Source organism: Lepidochelys kempii, chromosome 13, assembly GCF_965140285.1.
Source record: "Lepidochelys kempii isolate rLepKem1 chromosome 13, rLepKem1.hap1, whole genome shotgun sequence".
Classification (NCBI taxonomy): domain Eukaryota; kingdom Metazoa; phylum Chordata; order Testudines; family Cheloniidae; genus Lepidochelys; species Lepidochelys kempii.
Window position 1 is genome coordinate 11785169 of NC_136392.1, and position 23994 is coordinate 11809162.

Genomic DNA, 23994 nt, shown 5'->3' on the forward strand with positions numbered 1-23994 from the left:
GCAGGAGAGTGGGGTGGGAGGAGGTATTTTTTCATGCTTTGTGTGTATATAAAAAGATCTTCTACACTTTCCACAGTATGCATCCGCTGAAGTGAGCTGTAGCTCACGAAAGCTTATGCTCAAATAAATTGGTTAGTCTCTAAGGTGCCACAAGTACTCCTTTTCTTTTTGCGAATACAGACTAACATGGCTGTTACTCTGAAACCTGTCATTCTGATGTGGGACTCCCTCAGCTCCGCTGTTGAACTCTGGATAAATAATAAAAGAGTGGCTGGAGCAGGAGGACTGGACTTAGGGTCTCCAACCTCCCAGGTAGGTGCCCTAACCACGGGAACACACAGTCATTTTCTCTTTTTTTCTCTCTCTTGTGCCCAATGACTATCCCACTGTAGATAAATACATCAATAGCCATTACTAGTTTTAGCTCAGATCACCATTCCACTTAACACACAGCATGTAGATATGTTTATAGTGAAATCAAGTATAAGTTTATTTAACAAACCATAGAGATTCAAGTAAGAACAAACAAAAACAAATGGTTACCTAGAAAATAAAACTGTAATACACACTCTAGAACATAGGATGCATTAACTACATACACTTATGTCTGGTACAGTATTGCTCACCCAAAATCTTACAGCACTTTGCAGCCAGGTAGGCTGTGATTCTCCTTTCATGAGATAGACACTGTCAGCTTGCCTTCTTGGTGAAAGACCCTGTGTGTTTCCTTGCACTCCAAGGTATACCAGAACAATCTTTTGTCTTTTTTCATAAATAGGAACCCCTGCACCCTAGTGTCTGGTTCATCTTGTAGATTTTCTTTCTTGTAGATTTCACAATCTCTTATTTTGCCTGTTGCTCAGTACACAAATAGGCCTACAGTGTGGGGCTTACAATACACAAATGATCAGACAGGGAGATAGGTGTCTGTTACCTCCTGCCCGAAAGGAACATTTCTGAGGTACTTTACCTCCTCGTGAGCTGCCTTAACTCCAAGACCTTACGAACACAATTTTTAATATAGATACATAACTCCTTAAATATTATCCCTACAGACATTGCACATGATGACCAGTGGTGGGCTACTTGCTCTCAGCAGAGACCTCACATGCCACCATTTGGTGCACTATTATGCATATATCTGAACCAGGGGGTCTGTGGGTCACAGCTACTCATGAATCTCCATTTTCTTGTGAAAATCCCAGTTAGGTTTCTAACCCACTCAGTGCTCCTACATTTAACAAAAGGGAGAAAGAACCCATAAGAACCTCTGTAAAGGAAATTACAGGCACAAAGTTATGCTAGTAAAATCACAGCCTTTGCTCATTTGCTTACAGTTGGTTCAGAAAGTCTCCTGTGATGTTCCAAGATTGGTTCTATGTAGCTTGCCCATCCGGTGAAATGTTCTTCCCCTAATCCCAGGGTAAGTCAGAATTTTATTTTTCTGTATTCAAAATTCCTAGATTTCAATCTATGGCTTGTTACAGGACATCTGCTTATGAGATCTCATTTACACAATTAAGAATATGGTTCTTGAAAGCACAAAACATCTGCAGTGACAATTTGGAACAGAGCACTTACAAAAAGTGTCTTTTTTTTTTTTAAGAGACACTAAATATTTTGTTTTTGTTTATGAAATAAACAAAAAACTGAGCTGGCAACTGTGTGCAGTGCATCATGGGTAGCACAGAGAGCGGTTGCAGCTTACACTGTAACAAGGACATAACCATGCCTTGGCAATAGGAGGAGAATGGCTGTTTAATTTCTCCAGACAGGAACTTGCAGCTCATTGTTTTGTTTTTTGCTCTAGCTTTGAAGGATGAGAATGTTGTGTCTGATGCATTTCAGCAAGGAAAGAGGATTCACTAGCACAGTTGAGTTCATTTCACTCCCCAGTGAGGAGTAAAAAGCATTAACCGTCTCTCACTTCACCAGGGAAGGAGGAGGGGGTGTTTTCAGCCTGCGAGAAGTGTGAAGGCATTGTCAGGTTTAGGTCAGGCTGTAGCAGGAGGCTGTGTGGTTCTCTCAGTAGGACAGATTAGTTTGATGTCAGATGGCAGCCTGGAGGCAAAACAGAGAAAAAGCAAGAGACCCCAGGAATGGGGTGGGGGAGACTGGGGAAATTGCCATGTTCCTTGTGATGCAAAGCTGTTCTCTCTGACAATGACCTTTCTGGAAAGCAGATTCAGAAAGACTGGTTTGTGTAAAGAAACCGTACCAAGGAAATTGGACTGGAGAGGAAATGGCCATGTTTCCAGTCCTTAAACTGTACTTGTGGCACCTTGGAGACTAACCAATTTATAAATTGGTTAGTCTCTAAGGTGCCACAAGTCCTCCTTTTCTTTTTGCGAATACAGACTAACACGGCTGCTACTCTGAAACCAGTCCTTAAACTGCAGGTTTCAGAGTAACAGCCGTGTTAGTCTGTATTCGCAAAAAGAAAAGGAGGACTTGTGGCACCTTGGAGACTAACCAATTTATTTGAGCATGAGCTTTCGTGAGCTACATACGATGCATCCGATGAAGTGAGCTGTAGCTCACGAAAGCTCATGCTCAAATAAATTGGTTAGTCTCTAAGGTGCCACAAGTACTCCAGTCCTTAAACTGTAATTGTAACTAAAGTTGTAGTTGTCTCTCCTTGAGCTCTTACATTTCTCCATGAGATTCCTGTTCAGATATATACCAATGCTGATGACAACAAGGCCTGATGCTACAGTCCTTACTCAGTCATAGTCAAGGAAGATGACATCAGTGGGCCTACTCAAATGAGCAAGGGTTTCAGGGTGGGGACCATTCTTTGCATTCCTTTTACCATTGTGCTTTACTATTATACATATTTCCATAGTGCCTTACATCCCAAGGTCTCAGGATTAAATGAGTCACGGCACACCCCTGTCAGGTAGATGCTGGGCACATGGGAAAATGTGAGACAAAGAGCCAAATTCAGAGTTGAGTGTAAATTGACATAACTTACACACTCAGGGACCACAAGGTGTAAGTTACACTAATGCAAAGTACCTTAGACTGACACATCACCTCTGAAATTCACCCAGATTTTTGTACAGCTACATGACTAAGTGAGTCATGTATCAGTGGTGACATCGAGAATAGAAGTCAAGTGTCCTGGCTCCCAGGGGTAAGCACAAGACCATATCCTTCTCTGGTGCTCAGTCCCTTAACTCCCTGGTTCTGAAGGTCTGTTGAGGTAATCCCCTTCCTCCTCTCCATTCTGAAGCAAGACAAAAATCTCCTAAAATGATGGCTTTGCTCACTTCTGCTATGCTTACACAAAGGCTGTGAAGTTCATCACAGCTTGTCTGAATTCCACCAGCAGAGCTGTGCAAAATGTTCATACTTGAGCCTTGACTCAGCCAGCTCAGACTCAGTCTGAATTCAAAGTTTGCTGTGTTTTGTCCTGGCGGGGGTGTGGAAATTACAGTAAGGTGAGTAAAATCAGTTCAGCAGGGTTGGTTCATCCCACAAAAGAGTAGGGGTCAGGCCTAAAGTTAGGATCATTATCCAAAGTTTGGTGTGAGGGTGGGAGCTGGAGCTGGGCTCTGATTCAAGACCATCTCTATTTAGAATGTTTAGAGGACCTGAATGAAGAATCCTTTGGGAAATCTGCTATATTTTCTCTGTATTACGTTGCTGTATTTTATACTATGTGTTCCAGAAAGCTGGCTGAATTTTTTTTTCGAAAGAATGCTGTAAAATAATGGGATTTTGATGGCAATGACTTTTCATTGTCATTGACATTTTGAAAAGAAAAAAATTCAATAAAACATACAAAACATTCAGACCTTTTCCTTTTGAAATGGTGGGGGAAATGCCAAAACAAAGCAAAACATTTCAAAGTGAAACATTTCATTTTATAATTTGTTGTTGAAAAACGGAAATGTTTGTGAAAACTTGTGAACCAAATGAAAATCGTTAGGTTTGTTTTCCCCCCCCCACAAAAATCATTATCTTTTTTTGACCATCTCTAGTATTCTGGCTGTAGCCTGACCTTTTCTTTGTTATTGGTACAAGTCAGGGGTAATTAATTTAAATGATATGATATTTGGTTAAAAAGGACGATTTAACATATTGTTCTATACTGCACCTGGAACATCGTTCTCATAAAGAGTAGCCCATATTATGTATTAACGGTTACGGAGGAGAAAGTACTTTCATTCTATTTTCAGCACTATTTTCAGATGCTCTTATCTTTAAAACAAAAGATTGGGCTGTTTTCTAAACACACAGCAAACTCTTCACATATGCCATAATTAACCCCAAGTTGTGTTAAACTACTTTTGAGAGCTCAACTTCATTATGATAAAAAAAATGGAAGTGCTAAACCATGGAAAATCTTATTGTGTCTTTCAGGTATAGTGTACTGATCTCTGCTTATCTGCTCAATCTTCTGAAGGTGAGCAGTTTCAGACAAGGAGATGCTGAGTCACATGTCTAGCTGGAGCTTTTCATGTTACAGTAAATATAGCTGCATTTGTTTAAATGATTAGACATTATAATTAACCTGCTGCATTTATTGTAATGTCTGACCCCATGTGATCCTTCTCAGAACATCTGGTGAGCCCACTGCCTGGAAATGCATTGAGACTCCTCCACTCTCAGATAGCCTGAAGTTACAGGCATAGGTGGATGGTGCGGTGGAATATTTAGGGGCTTTAAGTCACCCGTCAGTGCATAACTAGGAACTCTGGTGCTTTAGTGTCTCTTTCCAATATTGGTGGTCGGGTGATGCAAGACTAAAGTGGCATCTGGAGAGCCACCACCACCTTGGATTTGCTTTCTACAGATTTCCTCACTCCCACAAGAGCCTGCAAAACCCAGTGCTCTGTATGAGGAGTGTCTCATTTTCAAAGGGGTAGCACTATAAATCTTGCTGCACTGAGATGAACATATAACTTGCAGTACTGTTCAGATTATACCCATGAATTTCTAGTGGGAAATCTTTATGGAAATAAATCCTGCACTGCCGTGGATAGGAAAGATCATTCTTTAAACTCTGTATTCTGGTCTATCTGGTGCAGAGCAAGACTTCAGTCTTGTGTGAGCAGCCTGAAGCCCTAATGTAAATCTAGCTCCAATCCATCTGAATAATAATGACCCTATCCAGTGTTTTACTTTGAGACTTTAAGAACCAGATCCTTGCAGTTTCTTTATTGTTTACACAGGCTTTCTAGTTTTAAGTATTTCCCATATTGTTTACTGCTGATCATTCTCACGTACAGTGGAGTCCTCAGTGAGAGAAGACTAAAGGGGTGCAGTTTTGCCCATCTATAAATGAACCAGTTTCCAAGTACCTGAGAACAAAAGAATGGCCATACTGGGTCAGACCAATGGGCCATCTAGCCCAGTATCCTGTCTTCCGACAGTCGCAAATGCACAACTGTGCATTGTACAACAATGTCAGTTTACAGTACAGTTGAATTTAATACAGCAAGGCTCTTGAAATAGTTAATATGCTTTCAGCCATTAAAATCGATGTAACTACATCTCCTTTGCCTGGATGCTTGCAAAAAACTTGACAACAGTTAGGATGCTGCTGTGCTGAGACCTTACTTATCATGCTGACCAATTGTCTCCTTGTTTCCTTGTACTTTCCTATTTATTTATATCCACCTGTTGTCTCTTGTCTAATACTTAGATCAGGGGTGGCCAACCTGAGCCTGAGAAGGAGCCAGAATTTACCAATTACATTGCCAAAGAGTCACAGTAATATGTCAGCAGCCCCCCATCAACTCCCCCGTGCCCTGCTCCCCGTGCCTCCCACCCCCCAGCAGCTCTGCCGATCAGCACCTCCCCTTCTCTCCCCACACCTCCCGATCAGCTGTTTTGTGGCGTGCAGGAGGCTCGGAGGGGGAGGAGCAAGGGCATGGCAAGCTCAGGGGAGTGGGTGGGAAGAGGGGGAGTGGGGACAGGGCCTGTGGCAGAGCCAGGGGTTAAGCAGTGAGCACCCCCCCCCCCAGCACATTGGAAAGTTGGCGCCTGGAGCTCCAGCCCCGGAGCCGTTGCCTATCCAAGAAGCCACATATTAACTTCTGAAGAGCCGCATGTGGCTCCAGAGCCACAGGTTGGCCACCTGTGCCTTAGATTGTGGTTTGGGACAGCGACAGTCCTTTTTGTTCTGTGTTTTATACAGCACCTAGCACAACGGGGTCCTGGTCCATGAGTAGGACTTCTAGGCGCTATGATAATACAAACAATAAATAACACATATGTTCCGTTTTCCAGAAACAGAAATGTCAGTTATACAATACCAGTGAGAGTTGTTTTCTAATTAAGAGTCCTCCTTGCACAGTAAGTCCATCACATATACACACACCGCAACTGCTTATGTAGTCCTCTCCCCTCTCAAAATGTACAGCAGCACTTGACTGGTGACTGGAATTCCAGCAGTGTTACTTATTCAGAATCATCATTTGCCTTTCATCTAATCAAAATCTCTATCCTCTGATGCAGAATGCATCTTTCAAAACAAATAACAATCTCCTAAAACTAAGTCTCATACAAATCATCTTGTATTAGTGCAATTATATGTAGCAAGTGTCAATTCTAGGTTTTCCATGCATATTTTAACAGCACAAAAATGAACACCCTCTGAATGGAAGATGCACTAAATTTTTGTGACCTAATTTTGTAGGCCTGTAAATAAAGTAACTGTGGCTTGAGGACAAGTTAATTTGATGTTAATAGGAGTATTGTATGGTAAATTGTAGCTGAGACCCATATATACAAAATGTTGCATGGCCAATTATATATCCCAAAAGAGATGTGCAAGTGGCAAGTGCACGCCCAGTTTGTGCATGCCGTTCAAGTAATTGTGTGGGTAAACAATAGGGGTCTGCCAAGTGTGCATGAGTGTTTAGTTTGCATAACTAGTCATAGGCCTAGATCCACAAAGGGCACTTCGCTTTGTTATGCCTTAACTCTTAGGTATCCTGCTGCCCCATGGAATTTAAAGCTCGGAGTTAAGTGTCCAGGCTCCCTGTGTGTTGTACTAGGAAAGTTAGTTGCCTAAGAAAGGGATTCACAGAAGCCAACAAGCTGATGGAGGCACTGCTTAAACTAGCCAGTGGGAGATACCCAGGAGAGGGATGGGGCCTAAGCCCTCCAAGGCAGTTAAGTGTTTAATTCTGGGCTGGAGGGAGGCACCTTTCTCTGCTTGAGATTCTCAGCTATAAACCCTCTGTTGGAGTTAGGCTCCTAAATCAGGTCAGTCCTTTCTTGTGAAAACACAGAGACCCGCCTCCCCTGTTCTCTCCCCCTGCCCCATTATGGCCAATACCCAGTGGTTTGGGCACCTACCTGGGATATGGGAGAACTGTTCCTAAATACCTGCTCTACCTGTTGTGGAGCACAGTCCAGATCTACCACACTGCAAGAGAGTGCGCTCGCTACCAGGGTATTCTGGGTTGAGTCTCTTTCTGGGTATGTCTGTAATTGAACTGGGAGGTGTGACACCCAGCTTGCCTATAGGGACCCGTGCTAGTTCTTCTAAAGCTAGCCCCTCAAAGTAGCAGTGTGTCCACGGTGGCTCGAGTGTGCCTATAGCGTACATACCCGGGGGTAGGGGGATTGTGCTCAGGGTGGCTAGCCTAAGCAGCAGCTGCCTCTGCTGTCAGGGACACAGTGCTATTTTTAGATGCTAGCTCAACAGAGCTAGCACGGTATGTCTGTGCAAGTTGGGAGTCACCTCTCCTAGCTCAAATGTAGACATACCCTCCATATTTCCCATGGAAGCCATTTCACTTTGTATGAAATCATTCATGGTTTGGGGGGGCAAGGGAAGAGAGAGGCAGAGAGAGATTGACTCGATAGCTCAGGGGTTAGGGCACTCCCTGGGATGTAGGAAAGTCAGGTCCAGGTCCTTGCTCCAAATCACAGAGAATGGAGATTCAAACCTGAGTCTCCCACACTTCATGCGAGTGGTCAAACCGCCGGTGTATTGGGCATAATTGAACGGGCCCCGTCCCAGAAAATTCCTGGCTGTCCTTAGGTGGGGAAATGCCTGGTTTGAAAATCCTGCCAGAGCTTAGGCATGAGCTAGGCTGCTGAGCAGGTTGGTGGTGTCTTAGGCGGCTTTGTGCATGCCCAATTTAGGCAGCTTTGTGCATGCCCGTTGATGGAAACTTTGGAGGTGCCTCCAGGATCAGGTTGCAGCTGAGTGAGAGGTTTTGAGGATCTCGGTGGCATTTAAATGTTGGATTTAGGCACTTTAGGTGCTTAAGTCCTTTGGACTTCTAGCTCATGCTCACTGTACACATAAACAAGACTTTTGGACATGCATTTAAAGAAAATGCATCTCTTTCCCCACTTAAGAATACTGCTATTAAATGTAAGAACCTTGTCTAAAGCAATGATTAAAGGACAGGATGGCTTCAATGGTCTGTGAAAATGTTAGAAAACTAGGGAACCGCTAATATATATTCCTTGGCTAATGTGATTATTTAACTCTATTTGTGTTAGTCAAAGGCTTTGAGAAACACATTACTCAATGAAACTTTAATTGAAAAATAGCAGATTTTTATATACTCAAGTGCAATTTTAGGCTTAAAAATTAACAAACTGTGACTTTTTGTGTACATTCAAACTTTGACTCATGCAGTACGGTGTATGTTAAAGGTGTACAAACAGAATTACATGTCTTGGGTTTTACTTCATTTTTGAGTTTAATCGTTTAAAAATCAGGGAGTTCATTGTCTTGATACTCCACTAATGTGTACACTGAGTTTACTAATACTATACTGACCTTAGAAATGGTGTGCTATTTTACAGTGTGCAGTGACATTTATGTGCTCTGTTGGACTCCAATAAAGATGTTAATTTTCATAGATTACATGTCAAGTTTGAAACAGTACAAGGTAATTTAGTACTTCTGCATTGTCTGTTTGCACTCATGGTTGGAGCAGTTGACTGGACAGTTCTCTCTAGTACAGTTACAAAAGAAATTGTATTAAATACAGAAAAGGCAAAAGAGGAATCTTGGGAAAGTAGATACAATCAGAGCAATATAAAATGATTCTTTCAAAAGTTTCATTAAACAAAAAAAAATCTCCACTGATTTGTGGATCAAGTAATGGTTAATTCAGATTAAATGAAGTAATTTCAATCCTGTGTATGAGTATTTGAACATCACTGTTAGGTAGGGCTCCGTGTTTGTCACGGAGGTCGCGGAAGTCATGGATTCTATGACTTTCTGCAAACTCCGTGACTTCTGCACCGGCCAGTGTGACTGACCCCAGGGCTGCGCAAGCAGCTGGCTCCAGGGGCCAGCTGCTCAGGTGGCCTCAGGGACAGTCACACCGGCCACTGCTGGAGTGGCTCCGCAGCCAGCTCCTTGGGCAGTCCTGCAGCCAGCTGCACCAGCCGCTGCTGGAATGGCCCCGGGGCCAGAGAGCGCAGGAGCAGCGGCTGGTGCGGCTGGGTCCGGGGATTGCCTGAGCAGCGGTCTCGGGGGCAGCCAGAGCAGCCACTGGTTGGTGGCCCTCAGCAATGATCCTGGGGCAGGCCCCCAGAGCACCCTCCCCAGCAGCAGTCCCCCCAGACACCCGCCTAGTAGCGGCCCCCTGGGACACCTCCTGCCCCAGTAGTGACCCCTCCCTCAAGATTTAGTCAGGGATATTTAGAGTATAAGTCATGGACAGGCCACATGAATTTTTGTTTATTGCCCGTGACCTGACCATGACTTTTAGTAAAAATACCCGTGACTAAATTGTAGCCTTATAATTAGGTTACCATCAAAAGGCCTCTTAACTGAAGCAAAGTAGAACACAAATACCTATTCATGGTCTTGAGTCAGTTTTTAGGGATCAGTTATAAACTCCAGCAATTTACGGTTGGAAATTGGCAAGCTGGGAGTTATTTTGGGTTTGTAAAATGTTGTCAGTCTTGTTTTGGTTTTGCAAAATAAAAAACCCAGGAGTTGTTTGGACCTGAACCTCATTTTACACAAATCACCACAGGATATAGGGTGCCATTTCTGGTTCTTTGCTAATCAGTCAGTATTACAAAATTCCAAATACCATCTCAACCGTGTTGTCTCTCCTTTGTTTGGCTCTATCTATGCTGGCATTTAAAATAGTGCACTCTGAATTTTATGTGCCTTTTCAGCTATTAAATTACACGTTCATTTGCAGCACAAGCATTTATCTGAAACCAGCTTGGAATTAAAGGGTCAGTCTACACTTGCCTTTAAAATAAGTCTGAGAACCATTTAATGGAAAATGTGTTAAATATAATCAAAATGGGCCACCTTCCTGACAGCAATATAAACACAGCCATGGCAAGGAAGGAAGGAAGACATTGATCAAAAACACTGACTTCTAGTATGGCCCTATCTGTTCACGGAGCACTGTTTGTTCTTTTTAATGCTATGTTGTTTAGTAGCAAACTTGAAACTTCAGATAATTTCCAGAGTCTGATTTTATATTATTCCTTACTCTGGTTCTAAAGTAAATTGTCTGGGGGTGATTTCTGATATGGGTTCTCATTCTTTGGGTAATCTTTCCAAAGGATGTGAGTCACCTCTCCATTATTTGTAAAGAATATGGAGAAAGTCAAATGTTCTTTTGTGGGCATTTGGAGTGGGATGTTAACGTAAAAAATAGATGGGCTGTTGATCATCATGAGTCACTTCTTGGGAAGCAAGAAAGAAAAACAACAACTCACAAACAGCTGACCTACTGCCATTTGTGCCAGGGGGTTGCTGCTGACTCAAGAAGTAGGTATTGACAGCTGCAGGATGCACTGGAGTTTTGATAGCAATACTACAAATGGAGGATTTGGGGGATGGGGAGAAGTCACCTGTGTTAATTTCTGGGATTTTTTAAATCTTCCTTTAATTTCAAATATCTTCACAAGTTAAAAAACCTGCAGATGGCTGTAAATTCAAAATAATCATAAAAATATAGGGCTGGAAGGGACCTCAAGAGGTCACAAAGTCCAGCCCCCTGAACTAGGCAGAACCAAGTAAACCTAGACATTCCCTGACAGTTTTGTCCAATCTGTTCTTCAAAACCTCCAATGAAGGGATTCCACACCTCCTTTGGAAGCCTGTTCCAGTACTTAACTATTCTTATAATTAGAAAGTTGTTCCTAATATCTAATCTAAATTTCCCATGCTTCAGATTAAGTCCCTTACTTCACGTCCTACCCTCAATGGACATGGAGAATAATTGATCACCAGCTTCTTTATAGCAGCTCTTTACACAGTTGAAGATTGTTATCAGGTCCACCATCAGTTTTCTTTTTTCAAGACTAAACATGCCCAGTTTTTTAACCTTTCCTCATAGGTCACGTATCATCTCTGACACCCTGCATCTGACTCCACGCCCATGGCTTCCAGTTCTAAGCAATATTGCTCTTCATATTAGATGAGAGGTTGCCACTGGCAAGTTACTGGAGAAAGTACGCACCAACTCAAACCTGCTGCTGCACAATGACTTTTTTAAATCACCAGCTGCACGTTTGCCATCACATCCCCCATTATGGTCTCATCTGCCATGCCAGGATGTTAGGGTGGAAACACTCTGGCAAGAGGAATGGATATCTGTTATAATCCCCAACCAGTCCCTCGACACCAACCACACAATTTGCCCGCCTGGTTTTGACCTGCCCCATCGCCAGTGGTCCCTGTTGAACAGGTTCTGGACCGGGCAAGGTCTCTATGCAGCCAACCAGTATCGCTGGGGCCTTCCTGACAGCCCTTTGTGCAGCTGAGGTGCAACACAGATGATGGCGCACGTTGTTGAGGAATGCCTGCTGATTAGGTTCAGCGGTTGGCCTAGAAAAGCTGCATCGTGCCACTGAAGATGCCATCGCTTGGCTAGACGACTATGCACACACTAAATAAAAGGTTTAATAACCCCAACCTATTTATCACTTGTTTTGCCCTCCTCTGGACTCTTTCCAATTTATCCTCATCTTTCCTAAAGTGTGGTACCCAAAATCGGACACACTACTCCAGCCAAGTAGAGCAGGACAATTGCCTCCTGTGTCTTACATATGACACTTTTGTTAGTACACCCCAGAATTATATTAGCCTTTTTTGCAACTGCATCACATTGTTGGTTCATATTCAATTTGTGAGCCACTATCACCTCCAGATCCTTTTCTGCAGTACTACTGCCTAGCCAATTATACCTCATTTTGTCGTGGTCCTTTAACGGACATTCAGCTAGATGGCATGTATTGAAGTGTTAACACAGTAAGACAGGATTCAACCCTGCAACAGCTTATTTTCACTGGGATAGCTAAACCACTGTAGCTGCACAAGGCAGATCATAATGTTGATCCACACTGCACCAGTGTAAAGTGTGGCTTGCACTTGTGCATGGCTCGGATACAGGCTACTGATTTCAAAAATAAAGAAGCCATGCTATAATAGCCAGACTGGTATGACATAAGTTTTTCCACCTTGAACAGTACAGCAGCTCATTTGTCCCTAAATGTAAACCAAACAAGTGAGACTGGCCACTGATCCCCACATTTGCTAACACCACAATGATTACTATAAAGTCATTTGTACCAACAGCAAGAGGAAACTGGTACCTGTTAGAAGCCAGTGATTTCTCAACACTGATGAGAGGGACCAGTTTGCACAGAATTATTTGAGACTCACTGAAAGAACTGATCTAATGCTCAGTAAAGTCAATAGGAATAGGAAACTTTCCACTGATTTTAATGTCAGGTGGATCAGACCCTCAAATGTATCAGGTGAGGCAGAGAAACCTTGTTCAGGTTTGCATTCAGGCCTAATTTCTGTGCAGTAGCAAAGTGCTTTTAATTTTAAACCTGTGCATGTTATATTGCACTCAGCTATGCCACTGTGAGACTAATGTGCCTGTTTGATAAGTAGGACACAGGGTGCACTCTATAAGCTCTCTAAACGTCATGTGACAAGCATTTTCAATCAAAGAGTGAGTAGCTCTGTAACCTGATGGCTGTTCAGTGGGTTACTCAATGACCTGTAGGCAGTGCTAATGGGTTTGTATGATTTTTTTCTTTTTTCAAACCCACAATGTTTCTGAAAAATTAGTGTGAGGGTTCTTTGTTTGGTTTTGGTTGAAACATGAGGCATTGTCTTTGCTTATGTAAAATTTACATGTTTTGTACCTTGCTAGATGGCTACGGAGGTGTTTGAATGCTATACAATTACTTGAATTTGGCCAGCTTTGTTGCTTTTGTCAGTTTATTCAACAAACTATTTCCGAGTCTCTGACAAGCTCTAGATTATGTAAATTATTTTAATATAATTACTGTGATTCAAATGCTTGAGAAGTCATTGTATTGTTATATACAGTTAAATGCTCACCAACATACATATGGATACCTTTTTGATCAGTCATCTAAGTGGTTCTCATTTTGAAAGCAACCGCCTTGCATGCAGATAAATAGAATTGGTGTGAACTATTTATACTGATAAGGCAGCTCAACTGGGATCCACAAAATAACACAGATGTGTTCATTACACAAACTACCTATAAAGCATATACAATGTATTTAGTAATTTATGGCTTAGTGACACATCTGACTCACCAGCACAGTCATAGACAAGTTGTAATGCAGACAACTAGAAAGGTGCTACTTAAATAATCTTCCTAGGATTCTTTTACAGGAAAACTTATTGCAAAAAATAAGGTGTTTTAAATTAGGGCTGCTTTCATAGAAAAACATTCCAAAATGTGCACTAACAGTATGTATACTGTAGACTTCAATAAAACAGTAACAACTGACATGCTACATTTCTCACATACACCTCTTACCTAATATATTGCTGACACTATGCACAAACATTTACTCTCTAATATCAATTTATGCAAATCTGACATTTGTTCTACTGAATATTAACTTAGATTAAGAAAAAATGGCTCAATATGCCTATTCGTTATTTCTTAATGTCAATCAGAGGGTTCATCAGGCCACTTCAGATCCTTGTGAAAGGCACCTTTGCAGCTACTGATCTGATAATAACGTTCAAGTTCCAGTCCTGGCACAGATGATCTCCAGCCAATAAATCCTTGAGTTGTTTTAGGGATTGGAGGAGACGGGTAGACCTGAAATAAGAGTAAGTAAATAGAATTAAGTATATTTCTTGTTCATTTCTATTGTACTGCCATGCAACATGCTCTTTTGTATTCTAGTGTTGATGGAATGGACAATTTCTTTTCAACTAGCTCTTTTTTTAAAATGAAAATTGATGAATGCTAATATTACTTCAAAGTTTAAATGAATTCTCTCTTTAAAGTGGTGCCAAGTATATGCTGTGCCATCCTGCACAGTGCTGAATAACCTTCAACTTTTATTGAAGTCAATGGAAGTTGATGGAGCTAAGGACCTTCAAGAGTTGACTAGCACCCTCCCGGATTAAGCCCATAATACAGATGTCATAATTAAAAACCATCTAGAATATTTTGGGGGCCCATTCTACAAGCTATGTTGGAAATATTTTTAATAGCAATGGAAAAGATTAAGAGGTTTTGGTTAAGCAATTGGTTTTGTTTGACCAACAGGCTTAAAAATTATTGCAGTGCTTAAATCAGTGTGTATCGAAGAAAATAAGTTAGTTCCAAAGGTAATAAACAAGAGGTAATCAGAAGTTAAAAGGAAAGCATTCCATTTGCCATCCAATCCTCAATTTTTATCAACATACATCTGATTTTTCAAGTTTTCTCTACTGTTGAAAGGCAACTTAAGCAAAAAGAAGAGTATGAAAATTAGCTTTAACTTCATTTGGCAGGAAAGAATTAAGTGTTTAATATATTTTAGATTATAGCTTCTCATCATTACCTTTGTTTAATAAAGTAGTAGAGCCTTTGTTTGGTTTTCACTGTTAGAATCAAAATTTAAGCTGATGCTTTAATTGTTTCCCAACTATCAAATATTAAAATAATCTCTGGGTAGGTAACATTTCTAAACAAGGGAAGCAGACATTTTGGTACCAAATTGGATGTAAAATAGCTAAGAAATAATAGTTCTGAGGCCAAACACTGAAGATATTACTGACCAAGCTGGCTCTTGCATCAAGAACTACTTATCCTTTAAAGTCTGTTTCTAGCATAAAAGATGGTTATGCATCAAGATAATCAGTAAGAAGGAAACAAAACAAAAGCCAGCATTCTCTGATCACTGACTGCACTGCTTACTTTGGCTGAATCATCCCACTAAGGCACATTAGAAGTGCTCTCTGTTGTATCACTTTAACATCTGGGGACTTACTCAGTAGAGAAACACACAGTGAGAGAACAATGTTTCAGTTTATTCTTTTGCCAGAGTTGTTTTGCTTTGTTCCTTGGCCAAAACTGAAAAATGTTTTTGATATTGAGGTGGAGCATTTCCTTTGAAGAGATGATTTTCTATTGCCATAAATGCCACCCACTGAGCAGGATAATGGAGAAAACTATGCTCCACCTCTATTCTGCAGGAAAGAGAGGGGGACAAGAAGGCCAGGAGATTACATATCTAACCCAGCCAAAGGAACAGACATGTTATTACTGTGCATTGCCATGAGAGAGAGCAAATGTGATAATTTCAAGTCACAGATTTAAAAAACATTAATATGGATCTTCATGTAAAAGGATGAACTGCAGCATAGATCCAACAAAAAGAAAAGGAGGACTTATGGCACCTCAGAGACTAACAAATTTATTTGAGCATAAGCTTTCGTGAGCTACAGCTCACTTCATCGGATGCATTCAGTGGAAAATACAGTGGGGAGATTTATATACACAGAGAACGTGAAACAATATGTGTTACCATACACACTGTAACCAGAGTGATCACTTAAGGTGAGCTATTACCAGCAGGAGAGCGGTGGGGCAGGAGCGGGGGACCTTCTGTAGTGATAATCAAGGTGGGCCATTTCCAGCAGTTGACAAGAGCCTCTGAGGAACAGTGGGGGGTGGGGTGGGGTGGGGGAATAAACATGGGGAAATAGTTTTACTACACTAATTCTTGCTCTCCTTGGCTAATTCATATGTCAGAGGTCAAATCTGAAGCTCTGGCCTCTGTTTCTGAGCACACACCACTGGCTACTCATGCTAATCTTGCAGCTGAGTGTCCAACTGCTGAATTTGTAGTACACACTTTGCATGCACAAGACGGGTGCAGGTGCAATTGTACCCACAAATTCTGGGTAGGTCCACACTGCAGCTAAGAAGTGTAATTCACAGCTCAGGCAGTTGCGTCTGCACTGGCTCTGCTTGAGCTAGCATGCTAAAAGGAGCAGTATGGTCACAGTGGCATGGTGGCAGCTCAGGCTAGCTGCCTGGGTATAACCCCGCCCAAGATCCTAGGTATGTACTCAGACAGCTCGCCCGAGCCGCCAATCATGCTGCTATGGCCCCAGTTATTTTTTGTGCACTAGCTCAAGCAGAGCCTGTGAGAGTGTGTCTACCTGAGCTTCACACCTTCTAGCTGCTGTGTAGACATAGGTAAGCTTGGCTCTGACTTGAATATTTGGTCTTACAACACTGTTTAAGAATGTGAAGCATTAACAGCAGAAAGGGTGGCACTTTTTCAATTCTAACATTCTGCACTAACTTTTTCTTTAATTTTCAGTTATTTTGATTTTGGCAACAGCTTTGTTGCTTATTATTTTTGTAAATCCTTTAAAAAGATTTTTTCCACCAGAAGGCGGGGTTTCTAATGGTACTTTCTTCCATAATATGGTATGCATCTTAATAGAGATGTCGTCTCTTGGACTAACCTCCCTTCCCATTGGCAATTGCATGACCCCCAGCTCACCTCCTGTTTCTGACTGTGTATCCTGCTCATTGGCAATTGCTTAATTGCTTACATAGCAGAGAAATATTAAGAAATTGAATGTATTGTTGGCTGTCTTTAATCTGAGCCAGCAGCAGGAAAGAAGAACAGCCAACACCATATCACAAGTCAGCTCTCAGCAGACTACTGGTGATCAGTGGATCTACTGCTATAAGGAAAAGGTTACAATAACCACTCCAAAGGAGGAAGAAGAATTCACTTCCTAGTTAGACATTGATGCAATGTTACAGCAGATTCTGTAATAGTACTGATAGACATACAGGTGTTCATAGCCCTTTATAGATATACGAAACAGGAGCGCTTTCCCAAGGAAATGATGATATAAGGCCCTGACTTTAAGAAATCTGCCCATACGATCTTTTACTCAGGCACAGTTCTGGTCAGTTCAGTGGGGTGAAGTAAGTTTCTGTGGGGGTGGATGTCTTTGTAGGATTCGGGCTTATGGGGCTTTCAATCCTAATTCACACAAGTAGTCCCTTTGAAGCCTTGTGGGTCTCTGTAAATCCAACTATCTATTAACCTAGCAGCTCCCAAATGTCTTCTGTTGCTGCCCCCTTGAAAAGGATGGATCAGAGTCTTCTCACATCACAGGTTGGCACTGTTGCCACCATTTTTATTCTGCCCATTTTCCCTTCTGTTCTTTTCTGCCTTTTAATCTTTCCCTTCTCACATGCTTTTATTTTTGCTTTGTTTTGTGGCTACTTGCTGCTCGTTTGGTTACTAAGCAGAAGATTGCATGAGTGGGGACATCCACTTGAAGTACAAACACTGTAAAATTATGAATTAAACAATGTGCCAGGTTCCACTGTCAGAAACAGGTGTGTGTACAACTCCCACTGGCATTCAGGAATATGAGTATCAATGACAAGCTATAAAACCAAATTGCTGAATCATCTGTTAGAAGATAGCCTAGTAGGAGTAGCAAGAAAATCTAATTTGTGCCACTAAGAGGGCTTAAAATAAATAAAATCCAGAAAAAAATGATTTATTTAAATAAAGACAGAGCAAGGATTCGTTTTTACAACGTTGTTGAAGTTGAAAAATGGCTCTTAAAACTGGGTTATAATAACTCTTGAAATCATTGTGAGATGGAGGTAGAGGGGAGCTTCCACTGAGCTCCTTATAAATGCTACCCTCCTCCCCCACCACATTAGAAGACTGGTCTGATACTATATAAACCTTATGTTACACAGGAGGTTAAAGAGGAGGTGCTTTACCATAATAGTTGATTGTTGTACAGTGAAACCCATAGTAACAACCACATCAAAAGAGAAAATTCCCTGGCTTAAGCAAACCCTTTAAAGTATCCTCGAGGTTTCCAATACAATTTAGTCTGACCTTTAGTGGAAGACCCACCTCTACTAGGTAACTGACTTTTAGCACTTGGGTGGCTGCTTAGGACAGATTTAACCTACTGGTATATTGCCGTTTTTAAATCTATTGCCTAACCTTAATATATTTTTCCACTGGTGTCACAGGTCGGATTTGTAAATGTTCTGGAAGCTCTATCTTAGGCTTAGTGGGTTCTTTCTTTTCGTCTTTTATCAACTAAAAATAGAATACCAACATTAATCAAAATTAACACTTCAGGCTAAGAAATGTGTTGTCATAGCATTTTCATATCAGATATCTATACCATTCCCATCACTACGGTATCTGTGCACTGTGTTCTTGGCACCCAATACAGGACTATTTATTATACAGCTTTGGAAGCCGTTCTAATGCACTTTTCAGTTTCAGAAAGAGCTTTAATTCTGAATTTAAGACAGGCTGAATCTTGCCGAGCACCCTCAACTCTCACTTACTTCACTGAATTGAAGAAACCTGCAAATTTGTTTTGTGTGACAACAAACTAAAAATACATAATAAAAGTGCCAAATATATTTGTAATATATAATGTATAGTAATATATGGCATTAAACATATTGGTTAAAGCTTACATTGTGCTTTTCATCTTTACATCTCCAAGTGCTGTACAAAGGTGGACAAGCGTAATTTACCCTGTTTGTAAAGAAGGGATATTGAAGCCCAGAGGGCCAGATTTTCAAAGGTACACAGGCACCTAAAGATGTAGATGGACAATAGGACTTAGGCACCTATCCTTCTTAGGCACTTTTGAAAGTCCCATTAGGCACCTATATGCATCTCCAAGAGTCTAAGTACCTTTGAAAAGCTGGCCCAGAGAGATTAAGAGTCTTGTCCAAAGTCACACAAATCAGTGGCAGAGTTAGGGTGACCAGATGTCCTGATTTTATAGGGACAGTCCTGATTTTGGGGTCTTTTTCTTATATAGGCTCCTATTATCCCCCACCCCCTGTCTCGATTTTTCATACTTGCTGTCTGGTCAGCCTACGCAGAGTTGGGAACAGAATCCACATGCCCTGCCATCCAATCCATGCTCTAACCATTGGATCATAATATATAAACTTGCAAAGCTGCAAGCCCTTTGTTATTGCTGTTTGTGTTCACATTTGTTACAATTTGTTTTAGGTGCACTTAATCATTCTTTCAAGTCATTCAGTACAGGAAAAATTATGCAGAAACTAGTCTCACAGAGAAGATCGTGTCAGATAATCAATTAAGTGACTCACATTTTACTGAATTTAATATGCATCCTGTAATGTTTAAATATACAGGCCATGAACCTGTTCCCATTTAAACCAGTGGGAGGTTTGCCATTAAATTCAGTGGCAACATTAACCCTATTTCAGTAGAGATCATTTTAGCACATTGTAAAATTCCTTACTGACAATTAAATTAGCTAAATCCTGGCCCTCCTTCCATTTTAAAAGCATCTCATAGACAAACAAAGGGGAAATATTCTCGTATCAGTGCATCTAGTTCCTGTCACCACCACTGAGAGTGATGTATGTCAAGAGGAACATTAGAATATGTGCAACACACAAAGTACAACTTGTCATATTTTATTCTGAAAGAAACTAGAACTATCACCTTAAAAGAACCTCATTTGTTAGTACTCCTACAAACAGGGCTCCAAGTTATCAGTGCTTATCTACACTTATATGCTCCATTCATGTTGTCTGCAAAAGATGAAAATTCTTTGGAGAAATACATTTTGCTTGTATGGCAGGGTGCCTTAATCAGTTCCTGCCATTCCAGCCCCAATTAGGGGGATTGGATTGGGGTTGGGTAGATGTCCGTTACTAAGCAAGCATCAGGCTCACAGCTCCCTGCCTTGTTAGCAGGAGCTATAAGGCTGGGAGGAAGTGAGAGCAAAAGAGGGGGGTGGAGGCCAGGAGAGGAAGGTCCGGGTCCAGGTCCAGGTTGGCGGCGGCAGTGGCCCCGTCTGTGGTCGGCTAAACTGTTGTAAAAAGCTTGTATATAGTTGGGAACTGGTGGTGGGGACTTGATCACAAATAAAGAGCACGGGGGTTGCACCAGCCTGAAGAGTCTCTGAGAAGAGAGGGAGAAGGGCCGAACTGGAGATGCACAGTGTGCAACCTGTTACAGCTTGGCTTTCAATAATAATGATTCTAAACTGGGACATCTTAACTGAAAGTCATACCTAACTATTCTGGGTATGCTATTCAAGTAAATTTCGTACACAGGCTACATCAAATTTAGTTTTACCTCCTCAAACGGTGTTGTTAAATATCCCCATTTGATGGACCATTTCTTTGCAGCTTCAAACTCAGTTTCAACATGGTATTTCCTGAAGCAGACAGAAATTATGTTTAAAAAGACTTTCCTAGCTATCATCAAAATAAAAAAATCTAAAGTCACAAAACACAATTTACAATAATGAGAAACGTAAGTTGTGAAATTGTAGTCCCCCAACTTAAACCAAAAGTGTCTGTATTAAGAATTTAAGGCTAAAGAAGTCTGAGCCAAAGATCTTCTTATCAGGGAAAAATAAGACTGAATATGTCCCCTGCTAAATTAGATTCATATTTAGAATTCATCATCAGATGAAGTCTCAGAAACATAATCATTTGGGAATCCTGACTCAATAATACTGGCAGGTTTTGTTACAGTAGTGGCCATTAAGCCATGAAAAAAAGATTGTATGAACCTGTCAATGAGAACAGACCTGATTTCATATTTTGTATGTCTCGATTAACCAAAGATACCTGTTAAAAGTGAACTACAGATAAAACTAATTTAATAAATGCACACCAAAATAACTATGACTATTGCTTAGACTTTAAGCAAAAACTCTTTTCCATTAAGAATTACTGGAGAATTTACAAAAGTGTTGATTTATTCTATTCACTGAGTGATAGTTTTTAAAGGTCCTCAACAATCAAACAACTTGATGAAACAAAAAGGTCTTACTTATAAAGGAACTTGTTATTGTATAACTCTGCTCAGAATCGCATTTATAACACTTCTTGTTGATCATTCATCTGTTTTTTTCTTACCTTAAGAAAAAGGACTTTGCTTGCTATTTTTCCCAGTTACTATTGGTACCTGCCACTCTACATCACACAGATATATAAGTATATATGAGAAAAATGGGTGTAACAAGAATCATACCAATGACCGTGGAGTGCTGAGCATATTGATGAATGAAACACATATGTAGCCCACCTCACATTCATGTCTCATCTGCTTAGCTTTTCTGTTCAGAAGTATACTTGCTAGGGTTTTTTAAAATTAAAACAGGTATTTAATTTCATAGAGACATGAAAGCTTTTCAAGAGTTTTACATGGTATAACACTTATCAGGCAAAATCTGTCACATATATTCAGAGATGAGGGCAAACAGAGAAGGATGGGAATATTAACAAAGGCAGTGCAATATGTAATAGACAATTTAGATAAATAAGTATTTATCAGGAAACCAGAGAGCTGGGGGAGGTCAGTGGAATCAGTGATGGGAGGAAATGAGGATTGGGAGAGGGAAGGTCATTAGGATAAGGTCCTGGGAATTGGCATGAGAGGGGGCAAGCTGTGCAATGTGTTTGAGGCTGCAGGAGGGGAGGAGTGGGTACCTGAACTGTGTCTGCAGGATTGGGCCAGGAGCCATGTGGGATGGGGTGAGCCGTGTGTGTGCATTGGGGTGGGGTTCTTCTGGGGGGAGGGGGTTGTGTCTAGAATTGAGGCTGGTATAGAGGCCACAGGGTGAGAGGAGAAGTTTAGGGGCTGGGGTTTTGGAGTTGGATAGAGGAGGTTGGAGGAGGAGACCCCAGTGGAGGGAGGAGACTGGGGTAGAGACCCAGGAGAGGGAGTCAAAGCAAGGGGTTGGGGGAGGAAATTTGGGTGGTGACCTGGGGTGCGGGGAGTTGGAGCGAGGGATTAGGGGGAGGATTTTTGGGTAGCGACCCGAGGAGGGGTACAAGCCAGAGTGAGGGGGATGGGGGGGGGGGGAAGGAGATTCAGTGGTGACTCAGAGGGGGCACGTCAGAGCGAGAGGAGTGGGGGAGGCCTTACCAGATATTATCCTGAGCCACAAAGTTGAATTGCTGGGCAGGGTTGGTGCTTTTCTGTGCCATGGTTCCCCCTTACCCCCACCAGCCTGGCCCTGCCCTTTGCCACCTCAGGTGTTGCTAGGAGACGGCGGTGTGTTCAGGCTCCAGGGAGGAGTGAATAAGGCCTGGCACCCGGTTCCCAGGCTACCACTGCCTCTCCCTATAACAAGCACCCTAGAGCCTGCTGCTCGAATCTCCCCTTTCCCCAGGGCCCCAACCCATAGCCATGATCCTCAATACATCTCAGCATCTTCCCTCCCCCTGCAGCACCCAACCTGCTCAGCCCTAACCCAGCTCCTCTCCTCACCCCCCATAGCATCCTGATCACGCCCAAATCCAGCTCAGCATCTTCCCTCCTCAATACACAGTGCCCCATCCCCAGTCCCCACGCAACAGCCCTCCAAGCCCAGAGGCTGCTGGTAGAGAACAGCATTTCCAGAACCTCAGGTCTCAACCCAGGAGTCACTGAGAGCTATAACCCCCACAAAAAGCCACCCCAAACCCACACACCACTGCAACCCATAGCCTCAAAGCCAGAAAGCCTGCAGTCCTCACAGAAAACAACTCTAAAGTCAGCCTTCCTATTCCAAAAACCATTGAGAGCCACCACCCCTTCCATGCCCCCAAACCACTGATAGGGCTCAGCGCCCTCCCAAAAGAAGCCTGAACCCCCAACCAGTAATCACTGTTAGTCATGACCCTTCAAGGCCCACATTACCACTCTAAACCCCCAAATCATTCTTAGCACATGCCAGCCTTCCCTTTTAATTTCCCCAGAATATTGACTATCCTCTCTATCTCCCTCCTTTATGTATTTCAAAGGGAACAAAAATGTATGGCCATGCTTTTTTATTTATTATTTATATTGCAGTGGGATCTAGGAACTCCTGTCATGGACAAAGACCCCATTGTGCTAGGTGCTGTGCAAACATAGAACCAAAAGGTGAGCCCTGCCTCAAAGAATTTACAATCCAGCTAATGCAATCCATTGCCCCTGTAGTGTATATATCTTTCCACTGTTGGCAGGTACACCACCGCCACCAGCCTCCTCAAAACATGGTGACCTCTGACACAGGTCTGCAAAACAATGCAATTAAGAAACATCAGGATTACTACTACTTAATTGTGGTGCTTTCTGAACGGCAATATAAATAGGTGTCCTCCAGGATCCAGCTAGTTTTTAGAAGCCTTTGGTTGTGCAAATGTCCTGCATGCAACTATTAGATTTGCTAGTTATTTTCATGTGACAAATGGAATTTGATGCATCAGTCCACTGTCAAGGTGTAATCTGATAGGGTGTTTTCCCAAGTTCAATGGCCTGATTATTTATTCTGATGATCTTTCTTGCTGTTATTCTTCCCTCTCCCTGCTCCTCAACACTCTTATTAACAGACTTGTAATTTGGAGTGTTCGCTATTTTACAGATGGTGTTTTTCTTCTCAACCCACCCAAGCCCTAAAATGTGCTCGTCTTTGTGAAGAGTGGCAAAAACAAAAATGAGGGACAAAGCAAAAATAGCAGAAGAGGAACCTTAAAGGTGTGTGTGTGGGGGGGAGACAATGGGGCTTTTTTGCTTCTTTATGATGTGTGAAGAAGTCCAGTAAGGATTGGTTTTGATTTTGAAGGTTTCCCCACCATTCCTTGTTTACATTAGAAAGTCTACCATGGAAACCTTAATGATTAGAGAGTTAAGTACCAAGGAAGTGAAATCAAATCATCTGAGGGGGAAAGGGGTTTAATTCAGACAATTTACACCTCTGTTTTTCACTTA

General features: G+C 41.9%; 1 protein-coding gene across 1 annotated transcript; it reads right to left on the reverse strand.

The window, feature by feature from the left end:
- Nucleotides 1-13907: 13907 nt before the first annotated feature.
- CIMIP1 (ciliary microtubule inner protein 1) lies at nt 13908-22247 on the reverse strand. The gene is made up of 4 exons (XM_073309524.1): nt 22186-22247; nt 20383-20464; nt 18241-18339; nt 13908-14063 (listed from the first exon to the last, which is right to left on the reverse strand). The coding sequence occupies exons 1-4, from the start codon at nt 22245-22247 to the stop codon at nt 13908-13910; spliced, it is 399 nt and encodes a 132-aa protein (XP_073165625.1).
- Nucleotides 22248-23994: the final 1747 nt, after the last annotated feature.

Excerpts from the sequence above, each read along its gene's own strand:
- CIMIP1 (XM_073309524.1), bottom strand. The coding sequence starts at position 22,247 with ATGGCACAGAAAAGCACCAACCCTGCCCAGCAATTCAACTTTGTGGCT. Across the intron at positions 18,340-20,382 it reads TAACAACACCGTTTGAGGAG|TTGATAAAAGACGAAAAGAA; the intron begins GTAAAACTAAAT and ends TTCTATTTTTAG. Across the intron at positions 14,064-18,240 it reads CAGTGGAAAAATATATTAAG|GTCTACCCGTCTCCTCCAAT; the intron begins GTTAGGCAATAG and ends CTCTTATTTCAG.